Source organism: Erinaceus europaeus, chromosome 2 (assembly GCF_950295315.1).
Source record: "Erinaceus europaeus chromosome 2, mEriEur2.1, whole genome shotgun sequence".
NCBI lineage: Eukaryota > Metazoa > Chordata > Mammalia > Eulipotyphla > Erinaceidae > Erinaceus > Erinaceus europaeus.
Window position 1 is genome coordinate 124,783,429 of NC_080163.1, and position 22,564 is coordinate 124,805,992.

The 22,564-nt window shown below is 42.1% G+C and overlaps 1 protein-coding gene across 2 annotated transcripts in view; it reads right to left on the bottom strand.

The window, feature by feature from the left end:
- PLCG2 (phospholipase C gamma 2) overlaps window positions 1-22,564 on the bottom strand; it is a 175,783-nt gene that overhangs the window by 65,970 nt on the left and 87,249 nt on the right. For both annotated transcript variants that reach the window (XM_007516620.3, XM_060185114.1), the window contains exons 9-14: window positions 20,602-20,674; window positions 4,361-4,462; window positions 3,356-3,474; window positions 2,326-2,411; window positions 1,585-1,705; window positions 1,064-1,232 (exon numbers count right to left, since the gene is read on the bottom strand). In XM_007516620.3, the coding sequence (XP_007516682.1) occupies window positions 1,064-1,232; window positions 1,585-1,705; window positions 2,326-2,411; window positions 3,356-3,474; window positions 4,361-4,462; window positions 20,602-20,674 (670 nt within the window). The remainder of the gene's footprint in view (window positions 1-1,063; window positions 1,233-1,584; window positions 1,706-2,325; window positions 2,412-3,355; window positions 3,475-4,360; window positions 4,463-20,601; window positions 20,675-22,564) is intronic.

A 22,564-nucleotide genomic window follows, 5' to 3' on the forward strand; every position in this document is an offset into this window, starting at 1 on the left:
TTATTCTATTTCTTTTAAAAAACGCCTGTACAGTATCATTTAGGTTTCTGCCCAACAGGTTTCTGTTCACTCTTACACTACTATTCATCTGTCAGAGATGGAGTCTTTTATAGACATTGACCCATTTAACTATGGCCATTAGGTAAATAATAAGAGGGAGATGTCGGGAAATTGTGAGGATGTGGTTGAGTTTGGCAGGGATTGAGCCTGAGGAGTGTGTCAATCCTATTAGTCTCTCTCCACTGAAAGGTTGAGCAAGGAGGGAAAGTAGCAACCCAAAAGGTGTGCCTTGGCCTATCAGACTCCCTGCTTCACAAAGCTCCCTGCATTACTGATATTATGGCCATTAGATAAAAAGAAAGGGGGAGATGTTGGGCATTACGCCAGCTCCCCTGCATTGCTTGATACTATGGCCTATTTACATAATCATTGTTTTGCCTGAAAGATTCCCACCCATGCCTGCAGGATACATTAATCTGGCCAGCTTTCTACCTTCCCAGAGTGCCTTGTTTTCTCCACCCCCTTTCCTAGCCAATCCCGTTCCTGACTTGCCACTTCCATTTTTACCCTATAAAGCCCGCTGCTGTTCCTGGTTTCACTCTCTTTCTCTTCCGAGTCCCGACCTGGAGAAGACCTGGAGAAGGGCTGGCATACATAGCAGGAGGCGGCCATTTTGCTAGCTCCATGTGGCCTAAACCTGCTGTGCTCAAAACCAACTCTGGGGCTTCCACATCAATAAAGAATTGTATTACCACGCTGCGAAGAGTTCCTCATCTCTCTCTCCAATGAAGCTAGCCCGGCAAAGAGGGGCAGGAGGAAAGTTTGCCAAAAAACAAAAAAACATGAGTAAATATTACATGGCACCTGCTAAGGACTGGGCACTCTTCTGAAAGCTCACATATGTTCTTCCACATTATGCTCACAACACATGAATAACTGGGATTTCTCTCATCACTCCCTCTCAGTCCAGTCAGGACACAGAGGCCCATAGAGGTTGAATAACCCCACTCACATCATGGCAGCAGTAAGGATAGCAAGTTAAAACACAAAGGCTCTCTTCTACCTTGATGATGATTTTCTCCCGCAGCTGGCTGGGAGAGGGAAGCTGGTCGGCACTGGCCTCTGTGGGCTTCATCAATAGCAGGTCACCAAGCACCTCCTTGAACACCCTAGCCATGTGGCGCTGCTGCTCTACACCACAGTGTTCCTCGATGGACAGGATCACGGGAAAGCTGTGGACAACAGGGGTTGGGTGGTTTGCAAGAGGGCAAGAACTCATGTGTGCCTACCTGCCAGAGGCACCAGGGACCCTATTTGTGTCTGTCTAGCAGAAAGGCTAAGCCAGTTCAGCAAGGAGAAGCAGAGCTCACTTCACATCCCAAAGTTTTCTCAAGACCTGCCTTCTCCAGGCTCTATCAGGGAGAAGTCAGTCCTCCTGGCCTATAGTGGGCACCAACACTTGATCAAAGGCTTGATGGCAGTAACTGACCAAGATGTTGCTCAGGCTGACTTATGTGAATGCTTGTGTCCACCCAACCCTGATTTCTCCTAAGAGGAGTCTCACTCAAAAATTAGTCAACCAACCTTGAGGTGACAAAGGCATGGTCCTTGATGGCCTGGACAACGTCATCAAACTTGATCTTGGTGGTGCGCGTCCAGCCATGATAGATAATGGGCTTCCCGTCGGGGCCATCCCAGCAGTCCACTGTCAGGGAAAATCAGACCCCACACCCGTCTGTCACTCTCCACTGATGGGGGAAAATGCCGCTCAACTAAGGGTCCTGTTAGACCTGGCTCCCAGGACATGGGGCTCAGACCCAATAGGCCCCCTCAGGGAACACCAACATGAGGACATGTGGCATCTGTGAGATTACAGAAAGTTTTAGCTCATTTAATAAAAAGGAAGCTTTGTAATGCAATGCATTTGTCCAGAAGGAACTAATTTCACCATTTCTCTTTTAAAATGACATTTATAATAGGTTTTCTACTCTGAGTCCACTTGTTTAAACCTTCACCTGATTTTTCTACAAGTGGAAATAATACAGAGTAATGAAAAATTTATTTTCAAAAGGCTTCTGGTAAAATATTGACTGAGAAACAGATTACATGGATAGTGAACATCTCCCTGTATTTCTAGCCTCCAGAGGTAACAGGAGCTGAGGGTTTCACACTGAATTATGTTTTGTTTTGTTTTGTTTTTTTCCACATTTTCTTTACATTGAGTAAGGGGAGAGCAAGCATAAGTGAGGCAACAGTCTGAAGGAACTACAGCTCCTAAATGTTGACAGCATGACTGGAACCCAAGCACTTTGAAAAACTACTCACACTCAATGCAACGGCAGCCCATGCGCAGACAGCGGATGTAAGCCTCTGTGGAGGACTCGCTCCGCAGCTGGTCACCTGTGAGGTACCTATGGGAGAGGGGGCAGTGCCATTTGGAGCAGGTCTGCACCTCAGGAATCCTTGGACTTATCCAACCAAACCACTAGAGCCCCAAATTCTTCATTCCAGAAAGATCCACTGTTTTTATCTGGGGCAGACACATGCCCATTACTAACCCCATAGGCTCAGAAAGCAAATGATGACTGTGTCCTGGCCAGACACAGGACAGAGACACAGGAGGGTTCGGTCAAATGGCATCAGGCATGAGGTTAACAGAAGCTGTGAAATTAACACCCCCACCCATCCAGCCACAGTGGCCCACTAGGCCCAAAGTCTAAAACAGGGCAAGGACACAGCATAACATTTTAATCTCAGGGCTCCAGGTTCAACACAGAACTTGTGCCCAACAACTACTAGTGGAGTTTATTAGGCTGTATCTCCAAAAAATCACATAAAATACTTCTTCTGATATACTGACCTCCCCTTTATTTTCCCCCCAACCCTATTTTAAGAGTTTTTCTTCAGAGTCAGGAGATGGTTCAGTGGGTAGAGGGCACACTTTACTGTGTGTAAGGCCTTGGGTTCAATTCCCATCACCACACAGGAACCCCATGACTTTGCTCACCAACTCTTGCTTACCATCGAGACACAGAGATAGCCAGTGCCTTCCAATCTCATGAAAACAGGACTACTCTGCCCCATCACTGCTATATTCCCAGAAACCAGAAAGCTGAGGGCCTGGTACTAGTAGATGCTTTGTAAATATTAGCTCATTCAACTGTTTTGCTATAGCTATAACAAGATACCCAAAACTATTCTGCCAAAGTGCTTTTTTTAGGGTCATACAAAGATTATTAGAATACCAGCAAGGAAGGAGGGGGGTTGCTTCCTTAGCATTCCAGAAACTTCTGTTTATTCCAGTGACAGCAGTCCTTTTTCTACCAGATCTATGCAGAAAGAGGACAAAACTCACGTGTTATGTGATGAGGAGATCCAATAATGAGACAAAGGGTTATTCATATCCTGCATGTCCACCACATCGTACTTCTCATCCCAAATGCTGTTCTCCCGTGAAAACAGGTATGTGAGGAACTAGGAAGACCACAGACACAGAGAGATAGGGTCATCACAATGAGGAGAGTGACTGGGGCATGGTGCTTTTGATCCATGCTAACAGTGGTAGCTCTGATTCAAGAACTCGAGATGTCCCCAGGCCTCAATACAGTAGTCTTCCATACAGAAACCTCAAACCAAACAGGCTATATTGACCTGGTATTCACTGACCTATACAGTAGCTTTTATTTTAATATATATACATCCTGAGACATATGATATGCTTTCCTGGAACAATAACAACATGAGCACTTACACACCCACCACTCAACTTGAGAAATGTAATATTATAAATATAATAGCATCCAAAGGGCCAAAGGAGTTCATTTTCCTATTCCTGACCCTTTAAAAACAATGAAGTGTATAAGAATGTGGTTCAGTGGATAGAGCACATGATTTGCATACATGAGGCCCCAGGTTTGATCCCTGGTACTGCATATGACAAAGCAGTGCTTTGATGCTGTCCATAATAAAAAGTAAGCAAATCTTAAAAAAAAAAAAAAAAAAAAATCAGAAACTACGGACTTCTCGGGCTATACTCTGTTGCCTAGGGACAAATGACCTGGGCCAAGGGCTCCGTGGTTCATTCTTCAACCCCACCATTTCATCTTAGGTAGGACCCAACCATTTTGACTCCAGACATTGAATTTTGTTGCTGTTCTTGTAAAGGGTTGGCTGCTCCTTAGTGGTGGGTGCCCTCAAGTGGTAAAATCAAGGAATACACCAAGGTAACAAAGTCACTAAGGAAGGATGTAATTCAGAACAAGGAGAAGCTCATCTGTCTCAAGGCACCTGGCAACACAACCCTCCACGCAAAGAGGGCCCAGACATAAGTTTCAGAAGATACAGACTTCAACCCATTCACCTCATCCACAAACAAGAACGGCTCAGCAGTCTCCCTCATGGTATCATCAATGAACTTGGTCATCCGTTCACGAACTTTGCTCAGATCCTGAGCCCAAACCTCCTGAAAATGAAGAAGAAAACAAGAAGACATCAAAAAGAGGAGTGACAAAATTCTTCATCTCTCAGGATCTGGTTTGAATCACAGATGGAAATGCCAACCTATTCTCAACTCACAGGCTTTCAAGGGCCACATAGAGGCTGGCAAAACATTTTCTGTTAAAAAAAAAAAAAAGTAAATATTTTAGATTTTGTGAATCACACAGCATCTGCCACACCATTCCACTCTGACTATGCAACAAAAGGAGCAGAGACGGTATATACACAAATGGGCAAGAAGTTGTGTACCAATAAAACTTTATTTACAAAAATAAATGATGAGCTGGATTTGGTCCATGAGTCCAACTCCTGTACAACCCTGATTCTTTAGATCTGTCAGCATCAGGAATATGGGAAGAGAGTTCTTTTAGTTTAACCATAAGGTTACTTCCCTGGTTATACACTCTATGTGCTCCCCTACTCATTATATGAGAATAATAATATCTACACATACAGTTCCTATAAGGGACTATATCAAGTAAGATTAGATGTTTAGCACTGCACTTGATCCAAAAAAAGCACTCAACCCATAACAGCTTGTGTGAACCATTACAACCTTCTCTATCCATAAAACTCTGTCCTTTTTATAATGTCATTGTCCTTTTAAAGAAAAATCTGAAACAGATGTCCTATGACAATCCCAAGCTCACACAGCTAGGAAGTGGCAGAGTTAGGGTTCCAAATAATGTGAAAAGTAGGCATAAAATTTGATCATACATCCTCTTCCCAAAGAATCAGTTGATTAGTGTTGTTTAGATGTTGATAATGGCTGAAATATACTTGGTTCCTTTGAATAGTTTCTGTACACTTTAGAAATGCAGAGGCCTGGGGCTGGGTGGTGGCACACCTGGTTGAGTGTACATGTTATAGTGTGCAAGGACCCGGGTTAGACCCCCTAGTCTCCACTTGCAGGGGGAAAGCTTTGCGAGTGGCAAAGGAGTGCTGCAGGTGTCTCTCTGTCTTTCTCTCCCTATCACCCCTTTCCCTCTCAACTTCTGGCTGCCTCTATCCAATAAAGATAATGAAAAAATTAAAAGAAAGGAAGGAAGGAAGGAAGGAAGGGAGAAAGAAAGAAAGAAAGAAAGAAAGAAAGAAAGAAAGAAAGAAAGGAAGGAAGGAAGGAAGGAAGGAAGGAAGGAAGGAAGGAAGGAAGAAAGAAAGAAAGAAAGAAAGAAAGAAAGAAAGAAAGAAAGAAAGAAGGAAGGAAAAGAGGAAGGGAAGGAAGGAAGGAAGAAATGCAGAGGCCCTTACAGGACCTTGCCCTCAATGTACAACAATAATGATAGGGAAGAGGCTGGGTCAACATACTCTGCCACTCAAGGATACCTAGTGTTGAAATGAGTGAAGCTTAGAATGTTCCTAGCTGTGACCATGGAATGTGAGCTCAGACTGGCAGGGATGCAGAGGTTACACAGGTTCCTGTGCTATATGTATGCCCTAGCTCAAATCAATGGGATTTACAGTTAACAGTATTTATATATACTTTCCTCATATTTGGGAGCTACTCTCTGCCTTAATCCAGCTTTCTAGTCCTGTTCTCAACTCTGACACCATCTTTCCAGACAATACTTTTAGTCTACCTGCATGTTAGCTATCAGGCTTAGGCAAAAATTAGTAAAATGGAATATAACTAAAATAGACTTCCTAGCTTCTTCCAACATGAAGATCCAAAATCTTACCGGCTATACTCATACCTTTATGTCACTGACTATTGAACAATTTCTTCTACTTTATATCGTAATGCTTTTCAGCCACCAAAGTTGAAGATGCTACCATGATACCAACCTGACTTCTCTGGGCAGACAACATCACCAGTGGGTCCTAGAACCCCACCTCCCCAGAGCCCTAGCCCATCAGGAAAAGATAAGATACAGGTTGGGGGCATGTATTGACCTCTCAAGGCCCATATCCAGCAGAGCAGCAATTATAGAAGCCAGATCTTCCACTTTCTGCACCCCATAAAGATCTCTGGTTCATACTCCAGAGGGATAAATAGGGAAGCTTCCACTGGAAGGGATGGGATATGGAACTCTGATGTTGGGAATTATATGGAAATGTACCCTCTTATCCTACAATCTTGTTCATCATTATTAAATCACTAATAAAAAAATGCAGAGACCCTTTAGAGAAAGAAGTCACGAAGTAATTTTCATTTTCTTCTCCTACCACACCCAATACTCTAGATAAAGGGATGAAACATAACACAGACTCAATTTTGAATAAGGAGTTCTATGTGTAGAATATTCTAGAGTCTCATTTTGGTCAGTAATAAAAAAGCAAATGTGCTACCAGGTGTGAGTGTAGTTCAATGGGATGGGCCAGACCAGGAAAAGAAAAGCATAAGGACACATACAAATGAGGTGGGAAAGAAAATGGCCTCCCTGGATTATAGGTGCAAATCAACAATGAGTCTTGTGTTGATTCTCACAAGTCTCCTTGGGTAAGGGACTCAAGATAGTTAAAATGTTGGGGGCAGCCAGCTTATTTGAATACAGAGGTACTAGAAATCTTTGAATACTGGAATATGAAACCTGAACTGTGAGCTACTTAATGCAAACACCTTCCAAGCATTTAGATGTTGCCCCAAAGACATAAGGTGCCTACTTCCTTTCCCTATAAAATGTTTGCATATATTGAAAGGCATTTCGCTAATGGAATCTAGAGCTACACTGGTTTCAAATTACATTGTAAATATTCTACCTATGTCCCACTCTCCGAAGGGAAGCTGGGTTAACATACTCTGCCACTCAAGTAAGACTGATCCTGAAATGAGTGCAGCCTAGAATGTTCCTAGCTATGACCATGGAATGTAAGCTCAGACTGACAGGGATGCAGAGGTTATACAGGTTCCTGTGCTAAATATGAATAGGCATGGGCCCTAGGTCAGATCAATAAGGTACACAGTTAAAAGTACTTATATAATTTTCCCATATTTGGGGATTACTTTCTGCCATGATCCAGCTTTCTGGTCCTATTCTCAACTCTGACACAATCCTAAAAGACAATACTTCTAGCCCAGCTGCACATTAGCTGCTGGGATCAGGCAAAGATAAGTAAAGTCACAGGCCCATGGGAATATAGCTAAAATAGACTTTTTAGCTCCTTCCAACATGAAGACTCCAAATCTCATCTGCTATACTCTTACCTTTAGGTTCTTATTAAACAATTTTTTCAATTTTTTTAAGCTTTACATCTTAATGCTTTTCAGTCACCAAGTTGCAGGTGCTACCATGACACCAACCTGACTTCCCTGGGCAGATGACCTCACCAATGTGTCCTAGAACTCCACCTCTCCAAAGCTCTACCCCACTTGAGAAAAAGAGATACAGGTTGGGGGTATGAATCGACCTGTCAATATCCATGTACAGCAGAGATACAATTACAGAAGTCAGACCTCCCACCTTCTTCACCCCATAACAATCCTAGGTCCATAATCCCAAAGGGATAAAGAATAGGGAAGCTTCCAATGGAGGGGATATGCAACTCTGGTGCTGGGAATTGTATGGAATTGTACCTCTATTATCCCACAATCTTTTTGATCATAATTAAATCACTAATAAGAAATGTACTCAAATGAGCTTAAAGTATGAATATTCTGGGAATTTAAAAAAGTTTCTGTATGTGTGCTACATATGTGCTGCTGTGTCAGGTACCTTCAATCATGAAAACATTATAAACTATAAGGAAAATGACTGGGGCAGAGTCAGCACTGGGAACATATTGTCTGTAGGGCTCTGTGCTAAAGCTTTATCATGCACCGGTTCCTTCTGAACTCATCATAGCCCTATGAGGTACACCTGCTTCCTCATGTTATATAAATGGGAAAGTGGAGGCTTGAACAGATTAAATAACTTGACCCAATAATGAGCTTGAAAGCAACCCCAGGCATGTTGCTTCCAGGGTCTTTCTTTCAACCCCCTTTTATGTGACCCACTCCTCCATCCCAGGGCCATGTTGTGGCTTATATAGAAGCCCCCTAATGGAAATGTCAACTAGGTCCATGTTTTTGTTTTTATTAAAAATGGTGCCATTACTTCCTTGGGGAATGTTCCAAGGAGAGCAATTATTTCATCAAAGTCAATTGTAAAAGCTTAATTGTATACTGTCAACATGCTTTCTAGAGTACATGTTCTAATATTCACAACAAGTGCTTCAAGGACTATTCCAAATATGAACATCCATCACCCTCAATTACTGTCCATGGTGATTACTTCTACTTCACAACAACATCCAATAAGGTACCAGGCAGCTGGAATGTTGAAGTGTTACATCACATCTTGTCATTCCAGAAGCTCTTAGCTGCCTAGAGATCCTAGTTCTTATGCATGGAAAGAGAACTGCTGACCCACCTCCAGGGTCAAAAATTCCAAACTCTGGACAGCCCAGTAAAGGGGCAATGTCCTGAGGGGAGCCTGTAATTTTTTCCCCTGTAATATAATCAACCAGAACAGGCTGTGAGTTCTAAAATACAAGCTTATTGTTCCCCCCAAGTTAAATCAATTAATTTCAACAGTATCCTGCTAAACTGGGTAACTCCATACAAGGGAGAAAACACAATGCAACCAGTGCCACCATGCCATGTTTCATTTCAGACTGTATCCAGAGACATCAAACCTGAGATGTCAACCCTCCAGCTCCAATAATCTAGTGAAACCTTTCTTAACACATGGGACTCCCAACTTCCATTTCATATAGTATATGGCCTAGGAAAATTACAGAACTTAGATACAGACCAGGGCCTAAGGGACAGGGTACATGTGTATATGCATCAATAAGTTAGGAGAAAATATATACCTCCAAGTAAAAGTGCTCAATAGTCTGTAGTGAATAGACTTAGACTCAAGTGCAGCAAGTAAAGAGAAAGACCTAGAGAAGACACCATAAAGTACCTAATCAAATATTTACTACTTAGGCCTAGATACCCTCCTCTCTTACCCCCTACTTCACTTCACTCAATCATTTTAATCTAATCTCATCAGATAAAGTAAGGACTACAAAAGCTGGATAAGGGCAAGAGACTGGCACACATTAATGATGGCTTTTTTTTTTTTTTTTTTGGCAACTACTAGGCCACTCAATCATCTGGGGCTCTGATCAGAGAATTCTGGATTCCCACATAGGTATGATGGGCCTTGAACAGATCCCTCTGTCAGCCATAACTAGTCACGTCCATCAGGAACATCATAAGCCCTCTATGGGCCTCTACAGGACCTTACCCTCAATGTAGAACACAATAGTAGGGACTGCCCCACTCTCCAAAAATAGACTAGGTCAATCTATTGTGCCACTCAAGGAAGACTAGTCCTGAAATTAGTGCAGCCTAGAATGTTCCTGGAAGTGACAATGGACTGAAAGTTCAGACTGGCAGGGATGCAGGCTCCTGTGCTAAATATGAATATGGGCCCTAGGTCATATGGATGGGGTTTAAAGTTGATGGTGTTTATATACTTTTCCCATATTTGGGAGCTACTCTCTGCTCTGGCCCACCTTTCTAGATCTGTTCTCAATTCTGGCAACATCTTCCTAGACAATACTTCTAGTCTACGTGCATGTTAGCTGAAGAGCTCAGGCAAAAATTAGTAAAATCACAAACCCCCTGGAACATACCTAAAATAGACTTCCTAGCTTCTTACCACATGAAGGCCCCTAGTTTCATCTGTTCTATTCTTACCTTTGGGTTTATGTTTATTTAAAAAATTGCTTTATATCTAACCACCTTTCAGCCACTAAGTTGCAGACGCTCCCATGAAAGTATCCTGACATCCCTGAGCCAACAACTTCGCCAAGGTGTCATGGAACCTCAAGTCTCCAGAGCCTACCTCACTAGGGAAAGACAGAAACAGGCTGGGAGTATGGGTCGACCTGCCAATGCCTATGTCTAGCGGAGAAGCAATTATAGAAAGAAGACCTTCCACTTTCTGTACCCATAAAGATTTTGTTCCATACTCCCAGAGGGATTAAGAATAGGGAAGCGGGGGTTCCCAGAAGATGGCGGACTGAGAAGCTGCTAGTGGCTTGAGCTCTGATCACATCTTCTGGAAACGGTAGGATTTTCTGCCTTTAGAAGGCCAGTCAATAAGGGGTCCTAGCGGTGACACCAAGGAGGTGACTATAACTTAATTTGGGTTAAAAATTAGAGTAGAGGTGGCGGGGACTAGCGGGCGCACTGCTCCAGACTTCCCAGGCTGCGGCAGGCAAAGCAGGTGCGCCAGGCACTGTCCTCCGCCTGGGAAGGCGGCTCCTCCGCTGGTTGCAGAGCACTGCTGGGCGGTCGGCAGAGGACCGGGAGGGAGCACTGTAGCTCGGGGGCTTTCTCTCGGGAGTTTCTGGGGCCCACCACGACCCTGAGGGCAGATCCAAGGACATGCTTGAGTACAGCTCTCATTGGATCAAAAGGACTTGGAGCTAGTTTTCATCTTTGAGAAATCCTTTAAAAAAGCTTCGGGGGGGGGGGGGGGTTCCCAGAAGATGGTGGACTGAGAAGCTGCTAGTGGCTGAGCTCTGACCACATCTCCTGGAAACAGTAGGATTTTCTACCTTTAGCAGGCCAGCCAATAAGGGGTCCTAGCGGTGACACCAAGGAGGTGACTATAACTTAATTTGGGTTAAGAATTAGAGTAGGGACAAAAGGGGAAAAAAAAAAAGGGAAAAATTTTTTTTCTTCCTTTTAATTTTCAAGCATACCTCCTTCCCAGCCCCCCCCCCCATAACCAGTCCTTTTCTTTACCAAATTCCTGTCCCACCACGGAGTATCATTAATTCTAAGTCTATACCCTTATGAAACCTATGGCCTTTTTTCTTTCTAAGTAGCCAAACCCCCCCACGTTACCCCGCATAGCAAATTAAATAATTAAAAATAAATATATTAAAAAAAACCCTTTCCTTTCACTGCCCTTTTATGACTGTTCTTTTTCTTATCTTTTTTCTTTTTTTTCTCTCTTTTTTTTTCTTTTTCTCATTCTTGTCATCTCTTCTTCCTTAATCCTACAGCTTCCAAAGTCACAGCCCCCAGCCCCCACACCAACAAACAGTGTGCTTTTTTGAATTCACTGATACACATTTGGGAATTTCCTTTCACTGCTCTTTAATTATAGCTCTTTTTCTTATCTTTTCCCTTTTCTCTCTCTTGTCTCTCTCTCTCTCTCTCTCTTTTTTTTTAAATCTTGTCATACACTTCTTCCTTCTTCTTTGCCTTTCTGAATTTGTGAATTATTTTGGGGAAGAAATCTGACTCAGAGTGGACTCTCTATGTGTGTATCTCTGCTCTAGTTCCCTTTCCCCTCTTGTTACCCCTAGAATATACAGTGGATAGTAGATTTGCATAACTGTCTATTCTTGCTATCCTTTCTTTCTTTTCACTTTCTTCACTGGGATTTGGTTACTATTTTTTCACGGACCGGAGAAATTGTTTGGCTAACTGGTAACGATTAAATTACTTCAATACTTGCTTCAGTTGCTATTGTAATTCCTGAGGTTGGTGAGTGCAATTGTCATAAAGGTATTTAGTACAGTGTTACTTGTACTCAAGACACAACAACTGAGGAACAACAGAGCATAAGAAAAAAAAAAACATAAATCAAAAAAATGGGTAGATCAAAAACAAATAAAACTGCTACTCCAATGAATGAAGACAGGAGCCCAGAAGAAACTACAAATCAGCCAGAAGTAACCATAGATAAGAAAAGTATGCAAGCAATAATAAACTTATTAATCACAGAAATGAAAACAATATTGGAGGAAAGGAATGGCAGTATTAGGGAAACAACAGTTGAGACCCCCAAGGAAAATACTGATTATCTTGAGGCAATTAGAGAACTGAAAGCTGAAATAGCTGTAATGAAGAAAGAAGCTGAGGCAAGGGAAAGCAGACTAACAGAAGCAGAAAACAGAATTAGTCAGACAGAGGATGAGCTAGAGAAAACGAAGAAAGAGGTGAAAGAGCTTAAAAAGAGATTGAGAAACACTGAAAACAACAACAGAGACATATGGGATGATCTCAAAAGAAGTAGCATTCATATAATTGGCCTGCCAGAGGAAGAAAGAGAGGAAGGGGAAGCAAACATTCCAGAGGAAATAATAGAAGAAAACTTCCCAGACCTGAACAACAGAAAGGACATCAAGATTCAAGAGGCCCAGAGAGTACCAAACAGAATCAACCCAGACCTGAAGACACCAAGACACATCATAGTCACAATGAGAAGGAGTAAGGATAAAGAAAGGATCCTAAAGGCTGCAAGAGACAAACAAAAAGTCACATACAAGGGAAAACCCATAAGATTATCTGCAGACTTCTCCACTCAAACTCTAAAAGCCAGAAGGGAATGGCAAGATATCTATCGAGCCCTGAATGAAAAAGGGTTTCAACCAAGGATAATATATCCTGCTAGACTTTCATTCAAACTAGATGGAGGGATCAAAACCTTCTTAGATAAACAACAGTTAAAGGAGGCAACCATCACCAAGCTGGCCCTGAAAGAGATTCTAAAAGACCTCTTATGAACAAGAACATAAATATAATACTGGCAATATATCAGAACAAACAAAAAAAAATTTTTTTTGAACAATGGCACTACAATACATTAAATCCATAATATCAGTAAACGTCAATGGCTTAAACTCACCCATTAAAAGGCACAGGGTGGGAGGATGGATCAGAAAACATAACCCAACCATATGCTGCTTGCAAGAATCCCATCTGTCACAACAAGATAAACACAGACTTAAAGTGAAAGGATGGAAAACTATCATACAGACTAACAGACCACAAAAAAGGGCAGGAACAGTCATTCTCATCTCAAACACGATAGATTTTAAATTAAATAAAGTAATAAAAGATAGGCAAGGACATTACATAATGATTAAAGGATCAATCAGCCAAGAAGACTTAACAATTATTAACATCTATGCACCCAATGAGGGACCATCTAAATACATTAAGCACCTACTGAAAGAATTTCAAAAATACATCAATAGTAATACAATAATAGTGGGAGACTTCAATACCCCACTCTCACACATAGACAGATCAACAAAGCAGAGAACCAACAAAGATACAAGAGAACTGAATGAAGAGATTGACAGAATAGACCTCTTGGATATTTTCAGACTCCTCCACCCCAAAAAACTGGAATACACCTTCTTTTCAAATCCACATAACACATACTCAAGGATAGACCACATGTTAGGCCACAAAGACAGCATCAATAAATTCAAGAGCATTGAAATCATTCCAAGTATCTTCTCAGACCACAGTGGAGTAAAACTAACATTTAACAACAAACAGAAAATTATTAAAAGTCACAGAATTTGGAAACTAAACAACATACTCCTTAAGAACCACTGGGTCAGAGAGTCACTCACGCAGGAAATTCAAATGTTCCTGGAAACAAATGAAAATGAAGACACAACCTATCAAAATATTTGGGACACAGCTAAAGCAGTACTGAGAGGGAAACTTATAGCCATACAATCACAAATAAAACACCAAGAAAAAGCTCAAATGAACGACCTTGCTGCACACCTCAAGGACTTAGAGGAAGAGGAATAAAGGAACCCTAAAGCAAACAGGACAGAAATCACTAAAATCAGAGCAGAAATAAACAACATCTAAAATAAAAGAACCATACAAAAGATCAATGAAGCCAAATGTTGGTTCTTTGAAAGATTAAACAAAATTGACAAACCCCTAGCCAGACTCACCAAATAAAAAAGAGAGAAGACTCAAATTAATAGAATTGTAAACGATGGAGGAGATATCACAACTGACACCACAGAAATCCAGAGAATCCTGCGAAACTTCTATAAAGAACTATATGCCACCAAGCTAGAGGATCTGGAAGAAATGGAAAAATTCCTAGAAACATATACCCTTCCAAAACTGAACCAAGAAGAACTACAAAATCTAAATGCACCAATCACAGACAAAGAAATTGAAACCGTTATTAAGAATTTCCCCAACAACAAAAGTCCTGGACCAGATGGCTTCACAAATGAATTCTACAAAACTTTCAGGAAACAGTTAATACCCATACTACTTAAGCTATTCCATAAAATTGAACAAACAGGAATACTCCCTTCTACCTTCTATGAAGCCAACATCACCCTGATACCAAAAGCTGATAGGGACAAAACAAAAAAGGAAAACTACAGACCAATATCTCTGATGAACCTTGATGCCAAAATATTAAACAAGATCTTGGCCAACAGGATACAGCAACATATCAAAAAGATTGTTCATCATGACCAAGTGGGATTCATCCCAGGAATGCAAGGCTGGTTCATCATCCATAAGTCAATCAATGTCATTCACCACATCAATAAAAGCAAAGCCGAAAACCACATGATTATCTCAATAGATGCAGAGAAAACCTTTGACAAGATCCAACACCCATTCATGCTCAAAACTCTTCAAAAAATGGGAATAGATGGGAAATTCCTCAAGATAGTGGAGTCTATATATAGCAAACCTACAGCCAACATCATACTCAATGGACAGAAGCTGAAAGCATTCCCCCTCAGATCGGGGACTAGACAGGGCTGTCCACTGTCACCATTACTCTTCAACATAGTATTGGAAGTTCTTGCCATAGCAATCAGGCAAGAGAAAGAAATCAAAGGAATACAGATTGGAAGGGAAGAAGTCAAGCTCTCACTATTTGCAGATGATATGATAGTATACATAGAAAGACCTAAAGAATCCAGCAGAAAATTACTGGAAGTTATTAGGCAATATAGCAAGGTATCAGGCTACAAAATCAATGTACAAAAATCAGTGGCATTTCTTTATGCAAACACTAAATCTGAAGAAGACATCCAGAAATCACTCCCATTTACTGTCTCAGCAAAATCAATCAAATACCTAGGAATAAAGTTGACCAAAGAAGTGAAAGACTTGTATGCTGAAAACTATGAGTCGCTACTCAAGGAAATAGAAACTGATACCAAGAAATGGAAAGATATCCCATGCTCATGGATTGGAAGAATAAATATCATCAAAATGAATATTCTCCCCAGAGCCATATACAAATTTAATGCAATACCCATCAAAGTTCCACCAAGCTTCTTTAAGAGAATAGAACAAACACTACAATCATTTATCTGGAACCTGAAAACACCTAGAATTGCCAAAACCATCTTGAGGAAAAGAAACAGAAATGGAGGCATCACACTCCCAGACCTTAAACTATATTATAAAGCCATCATCATCAAAACAGCATGGTACTGGAACAAAAATAGGCACACAGACCAGTGGAACAGAATTGAAGGCCCAGAAATAAATCCCCACACCTATGGACATCTAATCTTTGATAAGGGGGCCCAAAGCATTAAATGGAAGAAGGAGGCTCTCTTCAATAAATGGTGCTGGGAAAACTGGGTTGTAACATGTAGAAGAATGGAATTGAACCACTTTACCTCACCAGAAACAAAAATCAACTCCAAATGGATCAAAGACCTAGATGTCAGACCAGAAACAATCAAATACTTAGAGGAAAACATTGGTAAAACACTTTCCCACCTACACCTCAAGGACATCTTTGATGAATCAAACCCAACTGCAAGGAAGACTAAAGCAGAAACAAACCAATGGGACTACATCAAATTGAAAAGCTTCTGCACATCCAAAGAAACTATTAAACAAACAGAGAGACCCCTCACAGAATGGGAGAAGATCTTCACATGCCATACATCAGACAAGAAACTAATCACCAAAATATATAAAGAGCTCAGCAAACTTAGCACCAAAAAAGCAAATGACCCCATCCAAAAATGGGCAGAGGATATGAACAAAACATTTACTACAGAGGAGATCCAAAAGGCTAACAAACATATGAAAAACTGCTCTAGGTCACTGATTGTCAGAGAAATGCAAATTAAGACAACACTAAGATACCACCTCACTCCTGTAAGAATGGCATACATCAAAAAGGACAGCAGCAACAAATGCTGGAGAGGATGTGGGGACAGAGGAACCCTTTTACATTGCTGGTGGGAATGTAAATTGGTACAGTCTCTGTGGAGAGCAGTCTGGAAAACTCTCACAAGGCTAGGCATGGACCTTCCATATGATCCAGTAATTCCTCTCCTGTTGTTATACCCCAAGGACTCCATAACACCCAACCAAAAAGAGGTGTGTACTCCTATGTTCATAGCAGCACAATTCATAATAGCTAAAACCTGGAAGCAACCCAGGTGCCCAACAACAGATGAGTGGCTGAGAAAGCTGTGGTATATATACACAATGGAATACTATGCAGCTATCAAGAACAATGAACCCACCTTCTCTGACCCATCTTGGACAGAGCTAGAAGGAATTATGTTAAGTGAGCTAAGTCAGAAAGATAAAGATGAGTATGGGATGATCCCACTCATCAACAGAAGTTGAGGAAGAAGATCTGAAAGGGAAACTAAAAGCAGGACCTGACCAAATTGTTAAGTAGGGCACCAAAGTAAAAACACTGTGGTGAGGGGTAGACATGCAGCTTCCTGGGCCAGTGGGGGGTGGGAGTGGGTGGGAGGGATGGGTCACAGTCTTTTGGTGGTAGGAATGGTGTTTATGTACACTCCTAGCAAAATGTAGACATATAAATCAGTAGTTAATTAATATGAGAGGGGGAAAATCAATTGTATGTCTCAAAGTTTTTCAAAACACAAACTGAATCTTTTTAATATATAGGCTGTGTATTTGATATGCGGACTCTCTCAAAAGCCTAGGCCAAGTAGATTAGAAGCATCCAATAGCACAGCTATATACAAGATACTAGATACTGTACAGCAAACCATAACAAAAGGACTTTTCAAAGTTAACCCAATTAACAAATAATGTGATGATAACATTAACTATCGATTGTCTTTTTGAACCCTAAGAAAGCAGGAACCTCATATCTCCACTATAGAGCCCCTACTTCCCCCAGTCCTGGAACCCTTGGATAGGGCCCACTTCCCGTATGCCTCTCCCAATCCATATCAAATAATATTGCATCCGCCGATCACAACCTAATCAACGCAACGATTGCCACCTCAACATGCTTCACCTCAGACTGTGTCCAGAGACTTCACGTGTGGAATGACAACCCTTCAGCTTCATTACTCGGGTGATACCTTTCCTTTTATAGTACACTCTAATTTCATCTCAGGTGGTTCACTTTCTAACAAAGTCCCATAACCTAGATATACACCAGTTTCTGTGTGAGAGAGCTTATTCACACGTATCCATAAACTACTGCAAAATATATACCTGAAAGCAGAAGTACACTAGAGTTTGCAGTGAGTACATCCCTAACACTTCCTCTCCACTATTCCAAGCTTTGGGTCCATGACTGCTCAACAATTCGTTTGGCTTCGTATGTTAACTCTCTTTTCAATCACCAGGTTCCAGATGCCACCAGGATGCTGGCCAGGCTTCCCTGGATTGAAGACCCCACCAATATGTCCTGGATCTCAGCTTCCCCAGAGACACCCCCTATTAGGGAAAGAGAGAGGCAGACTGGGAGTATGGACCGACCAGTCAATGCCCATGTTCAGCGGGGAAGCAATTACAGAAGCCAGACCCTCTACCTTCTGCAACCCTCAATGACCCTGGGTCCATGCTCCCAGAGAGATAGAGAATGGGAAAGCTATCAGGGGAGGGGGTGGGTTATGGAGATTGGGTGGTGGGAATTGTGTGGAGTTGTACCCCTCCTACCCTATGGTTTTTTTTAATTAATCCTTTCTTAAATTAAAAAAAAAGAAGAAGAAGAATAGGGAAGCTTCCAATGGAGGGGATGAGGCATGTAACTCTGGTGATGGGAACTATACAGAATTGTACCTATGTTATCTTATAGTCTTGTTAATCATTAACAAATCACTAATAAAATAAAGGCAAGGCTCTCTGCTCCAGGTTGCTGCAGGCAGAGTTCCTAGCTGGTAATTACATTTCTACCCCATGCATTTTATCAGCTATCAGTCTGTCTTAGGTTAGGCAAATGAGCTTTTTCCTGATCATTCTCATTCTGTGTCCCCACAGTGAAGGCAAGAGTCCTGCTGTATATTGCAGTGACCTTTCATCCTACTTACAACAGCCCCCACCTTTGTCTGAACCATCTTTATGGCTGGGTTCCCATGATGGATATCACCACTCATTGCTTTCTCTATAGTCAATGAAATGTGAACATTACCATGTGCTGTGTTAAGAAATTAATGATTGGGGGTCGGGCAATAATGCAATGGGTTAAGCACATATGGTGCAGTTCAAGGATCAGCATAAGAATCCCGGTGCCCCCGGCTCCCCACCTGCAGGGGGGTCGCTTCACAAGTGGTGAAGCAGGTCTGCAGATATCTATCTCCATTTCTCTCTGTCCTATCCGACAACAGTGACATCAGTAACAAAAACAACAATAATAATCACAACAACAAGGGCAACAAAAAAGGGAAAAAAATAGTCTCCAGGAGCAGTGGATTTGTGGTGCAGGCACTGAGCCCCAGCAATAACCCTGGAGGTAAAAAGAGAGAGAGAGAGAAAGAAAGAGAGAGAGAGAGAAAGAGAGAGAAAGAAAGAAAGAAAGAAAGAAAGAAAGAAAGAAAGAAAGAAAGAAATGATCATCATGTAATATGCAAGGAGATTGCTTGTGTATATACTTTTTGAAAAGCCCATCTAGAAAAGAGACATAGAGAGGTATTTAGAAATGAAATAGTTTGGCACTTACTGTAGAATTTTCCAGTAAATAAATGAAGAAAGGGCAAGAGAAGGGAGACATGTGGGTGTGGAGGTGGAAAAAAACATAAAATACAATTGGCAAGGCAGTAGACTTTCACAGATTTGTTCGCCCACATCTCTCCTTCCCTCTATCCTTCTTGTTAGATATACTTTCACTTTCATAATAACTCTCCTTATTCCACTTACAAAATACAAAGATTGGGAAAATGCTCATAAAGTATTCATCTGAGTTACAGGTTTGTGGTTCATAACACCAGCTGATCTACTTTTGTGTGTGTTTGAACAATATGCTCTGCAATACAAAATGCTTGTTTTTTCTTAAGTGAACTGAATACTGTTGTGAACTTGATACTACACAAAAAAGAAATTTGCTTAATTAAGGAGAAAACAAAGCAGGGGACAGGTGGTGCCACACCTGGTTAAGCATGCACATTATAGTGCATAAGGACCTGGGTTCAAGCCACTGGTCTCCACCTGCAGGGGGAAAGCTTCACAAGTGGTGAAACGGGGCTTCAGGTGTCTGTCTCTTTCCCTCTTTATTCCCCCCCCCCAACTTCTCTCTGTCCCTATCCAATAATAAATAAAATAGAGAGAAAGCAAAGCAAACAGGAGTCTGACCATCTAAATACAAAATTTCAACACATATGCAAACATGCTTGTGTACACATTTTCACACATATACACAAGGTTCAATAAAACTTTCGCTAGCCCCCACAGTCCTGAGATATCGGACTCTCTCACTCCAGTCAACAGAAGAGAAAAATGGAGTATAGAAAGGTCAAGCTACCTTCAAGGTCAGACATCTAGTGAGGATTTCAGGTTTATCTGCCACTGTCAGCTACCCACTACTGATGATCAGGGATCACAAGGGGATATTCCATATGGTGGAGGACTCACCCATGTACTGTACAGGGTTGGGCATCATCCTGGGCATCACTACAGATAACATTCCCAGTGTGACAACCCAAAATGTTTCCAGACATGCCCAAAGGGCAGAAGCACCCCTCAGGGAGCCACTGCCCTTTCCGTGCTAGAGTCTGGAATAATCATGCAGGGAGATCTCCCATGTGTTGGTGAAGGACAGTTGTGCTGTTTGTCCTCCAGAGCACCTACAGGCAATTTGGCCTGGTCAAGACACCTGGTCACATCCCCTCATCAGTCATGGAGGACTTCCTAGAGGAAGTGATCCCTGAGTTGAGTCAGGCGAGGACACACCCACCCACCCAGCCAGCAAGGGGCCTTATGAAAGGACTCACAGGAGGCAGGCTCATTTCTAAGTCTGATATCAGGATGGCATTGTTCCACTTGGAACTACCATGCTTCAGGATGACAAGTGTCCAGCAGATGGTATAAGGGGAGAGAGTATCCCAGGCATCTCTCCAGTCCCTCCCCCCATCCCTGACCTCTCTCACCTGCTGTTCATGGAGGAGAAACCTCTGGAAGTCATGCAGGTGAACAGCAGACGCATCCGGCCGGTCAGTGTTGCTGCCCTCAGGGAAAGAAAGCATATTTAGAGGGGAACATACCCCACCAAAGAATAGCCCAACACTCCCCCCTGCCCACACACACATACACACACACACACACACACACCAAGTCCAAGAACCAGGCTGGCCAATAAGAGGATGAAGGTGCCAGACTTGACATTCCAATCCAGAAAGAAGTGGAAGAGGCTGGGGTTCTGTCATCTATGTGAGTCTCTTTGTGGCTCTAGGATACCCCGTAGTCTGAACAAGACCATGGAGAGTATGGTCTTGGGTACAGGTAACCCAGACAGTCAGGATACACAGTTGTGAGAGAAATGAGGTGAGGATCAGGAGACAGCTCACATGGAATAAATCCTAACTATGGAGGAGCACCATGGACAGCACCAGAACAGCTCCAACAGAGGGTGGAGCAGTGCTCTGGTGTGTCTTTTCTCTCTGTGTCTCATCCTATATCCCTCTTTCCCTCCTCTAAGAAAAAATTTAAAAATGGGTTCAGGGGGCTAGGAGGTAGCTCATCTGGTAAAGTATAGACATTATCATACACAAGGACCTGGTTTCGAGCCTCTAACCACCACATGGAGCACCTGCACCAGAGAAGCTTCCCGAGTGGTGGAGAAGTGGTGTGGTATCTCTCCTCTATCTTTGTCCCTCTCTGTCTTTCACTCTCTTATCTAAAGTAAGTAAATAAAAAGGGTCCATTGGGAGTAGAGTAACTGTGCAAGTGTAGAGTCCCAGTGATAACACTGGTGGTGAAATATATCTATCTATATCTATCTATATATCTATATCTATATCTATATCTATATCTATATCTATATCTATATCTATATCTATATCTATATCTATATCTATATCTATATCTATATCTATATATATATATATATATATGGAGGGTGGCAGCAGGTGGCTCACCAGATAGAGTTTATTCATGAACCATGCACAAAGAGCAGGGTTCAAGCTACAGGACACAACATGGAACCATCTGAAAGGAGAGGTAGCTTCATGAGCAGTGGGGTGGTGCTAGATTGTCTCCCCTTCTCTGTATCTATTTCTATCTTTCACTCTCAATGAAAAAGAAAACAATAATGGCCACTGGGAGCAATAGTTGCATGTTAGCACCAAGCCTCAGTGATAACTCTGGTACCAAGATAAAGCAGGTGGGAGGGAGCTGGGGAGATCACTCAGTGGTATCACACATGCATGAGACACTGGGTTCATTTCCTGGAGGCACATAAGAAAATGAGAAAGAGAGGAAGTGGCAGCAAGGGGGTTACAGACCTAGAGGGATGGGGGACAAGGATGGACTTTCTGGAGGAAGAAGCATCTACAAGAGCCTCAGAGGATGAGATGAGGCCAACCAGGAGGTGGAAAGGGAGTCAATCAAAAAGAACAATTTACCCAAAGGTCTAAAGTTAAAGAGGGGAAGAAAGGGAGGGAAGATAATTGGGGGAAAAAGAATACTTCAGAAACATACCTTTCTCTGTCTGTCTGTCTGTCTGTCTGTCTGTCTACCTATCTCTCCATCTATTGCTCTATCTCCTTTTCTTCTCAGAATCTGTGAGCACAGGACAGGTTCTGGCAAGTCTTGTAGTGTTAATGTTTCCCAACTGGTATCACTATGACCACTTATGAGGCTTTTACACATATCATGGGAGGCACATTATATATACTTGGACTCATTTTCATCCAGTTAAACCTATTAAGCCAGGAATCTCCCAACTTCACCTAGAAATTAGTATTTTTGTAAAATGTCTACTAACTTGCCATTCTCTCCCCATCACTCTGGGAAAGGAGGACCTGAGCATCCAGGACTGCAGAATCTTGCAGGCCACCCTCCCCAGCCTCCACACACCCCCACCTGTGGCTGCTCATGTTGATCCAGGCCATG